The 1642-nt window shown below is 48.5% G+C and overlaps 1 protein-coding gene across 1 annotated transcript; it reads right to left on the reverse strand.

Annotated features, from left to right (window-relative positions):
• Window positions 1-776: 776 nt before the first annotated feature.
• LAESUDRAFT_615411 (uncharacterized protein) lies at window positions 777-1052 on the reverse strand (the record flags this gene model as incomplete). The annotated part of the gene is made up of 1 exon (XM_040903208.1): window positions 777-1052. A coding segment is annotated over one exon (276 nt), but the record flags the coding sequence as incomplete, so codon positions are not given.
• Between the last annotated feature and the right edge of the window lie 590 nt (window positions 1053-1642).

Consider the following 1642-nt stretch of genomic DNA (forward strand, 5'->3'; position numbering starts at 1 on the left):
CAGACGTACTCGAAAAAGGATCGTATCACGCACTGGGTTCATTTACATACTTTAATGATGTTTGGGTATGCCCAGGCCTCAACCTGGCTCCGTCGGTTCATGTCAAATATCTCAGTGAGACTTCATCGGTCAAGAAAACTGTGGGGAGTTGTGCAACTCAATGTGAATCATATCCGTTTACTGACACGTCAGTATATGTGTTATCGCTCTTTCACCGTCATGGAGGTCTAGTATCCAATGCAAGAAGTGGTGGACATGTTAGTTACCTGTGCAGATGATATACTTGCTATGACACTGTGATGGATTCTGCCGGTTGGTTGCGTTATGTGACACGTCAGAATATCACATTCAGAGATAAAATTACAGCAGGAGTGTCGGCTAGATACAATCACGACTGTGGATGACAAAAACCAAACGTTACCAGCACCATGTAAATTTTCATTCAGGGTCTCTTCATGGTGTTGTCCGGTCTAGCACATGGACGGCCCGCTCCTCATACTTGTTCATGAAATTGACAACATATGCTTTGTACATCTTGATACTTTGGTGCCATTCGTCGTGGCTACGAATGGTGATTTTGCCGCTTTCCAATGCAGAGATCCTTTTGAGATAATACTGCTCCACAGTCGGAGTCCACATGTATCCTTCAAATCCAGATGCATGTCACAAGACCGGATCGGGCCAAATTGCAAGCGTCTTGCACATATTTCGACCATTATCTGACACACGAAATCAATTATCGCCTGAGAAAAAAATGCGTGCCACGTACCGACAAAGTATACGCCGCAGAGGGTGTACAAGTCTTCCTGCATGAGGAAGTCATCATAAAACTTGCAGTTTTCATCGATGACTGGTGGGCCAGAACCAATGCTCGCTGAAGGGTTGGATAGAGACAACGGCCGGGAGTCGAAGAAATCAAAGGTTAATCTCCACAATATACCGCCAGCAGCAGCCGCTGCACGCATGCGAGGTTCATTCTCCAAAAGACGACGTCTGTGGGTCAGGTACTCCTGGTAATCGGTCTCTGTGGGCTTCCAGCCCACCTTCCTGTACCGTTGAATGGGTGGCAGGAGAGACCGCTGCACCGAGACCGGAACGACAGGCTCGTAAATGTAAGTGGAAAATGCGATCCCCCGAGAGAACACCTCTTGGATGATGTCTTCGGGATGGGGCCCCCACTGCTCACGGATGAGATGCAAGACATCCATAGCGCTGTGCAGCGCGAGTGACCATGGTCGAACTAACTGAGGCTTTTGGGGCTGGAGCATGTAACGATACCTCGTTGTGCGGTGAACGGATGGCTGCAGCGCATGTACGTTTGCGTGTAAAGGAGCGCTGGGCAGTTGAATAGATGGAAGCTTGAACTTATGTATGTGGTACGGGATGGCAACGTCCTTGACCCGTCGAGGACACTGATCACTCAAGTCGCATTGGGGACTGATGCAACCCTTTTCTACAAGACCGTCAACAAATTTGCAGAGGACTTGCTCGACGTCAGGATCAATGTCTTTGATCTCGGGCACTAACAAGGTCTTCAGGCAGTTAGGCCATTTTATCTTGTACGCGTAGTCGTATTTCATGGCTGATTCAACCCACTGGATCCCGTAGCGTTGTCGCACGATCTCCTTCACTGCAGGAAAAA

Source organism: Laetiporus sulphureus (genome assembly GCF_001632365.1).
Source record: "Laetiporus sulphureus 93-53 unplaced genomic scaffold LAESUscaffold_214, whole genome shotgun sequence".
Classification (NCBI taxonomy): Eukaryota; Fungi; Basidiomycota; class Agaricomycetes; order Polyporales; family Laetiporaceae; genus Laetiporus; species Laetiporus sulphureus.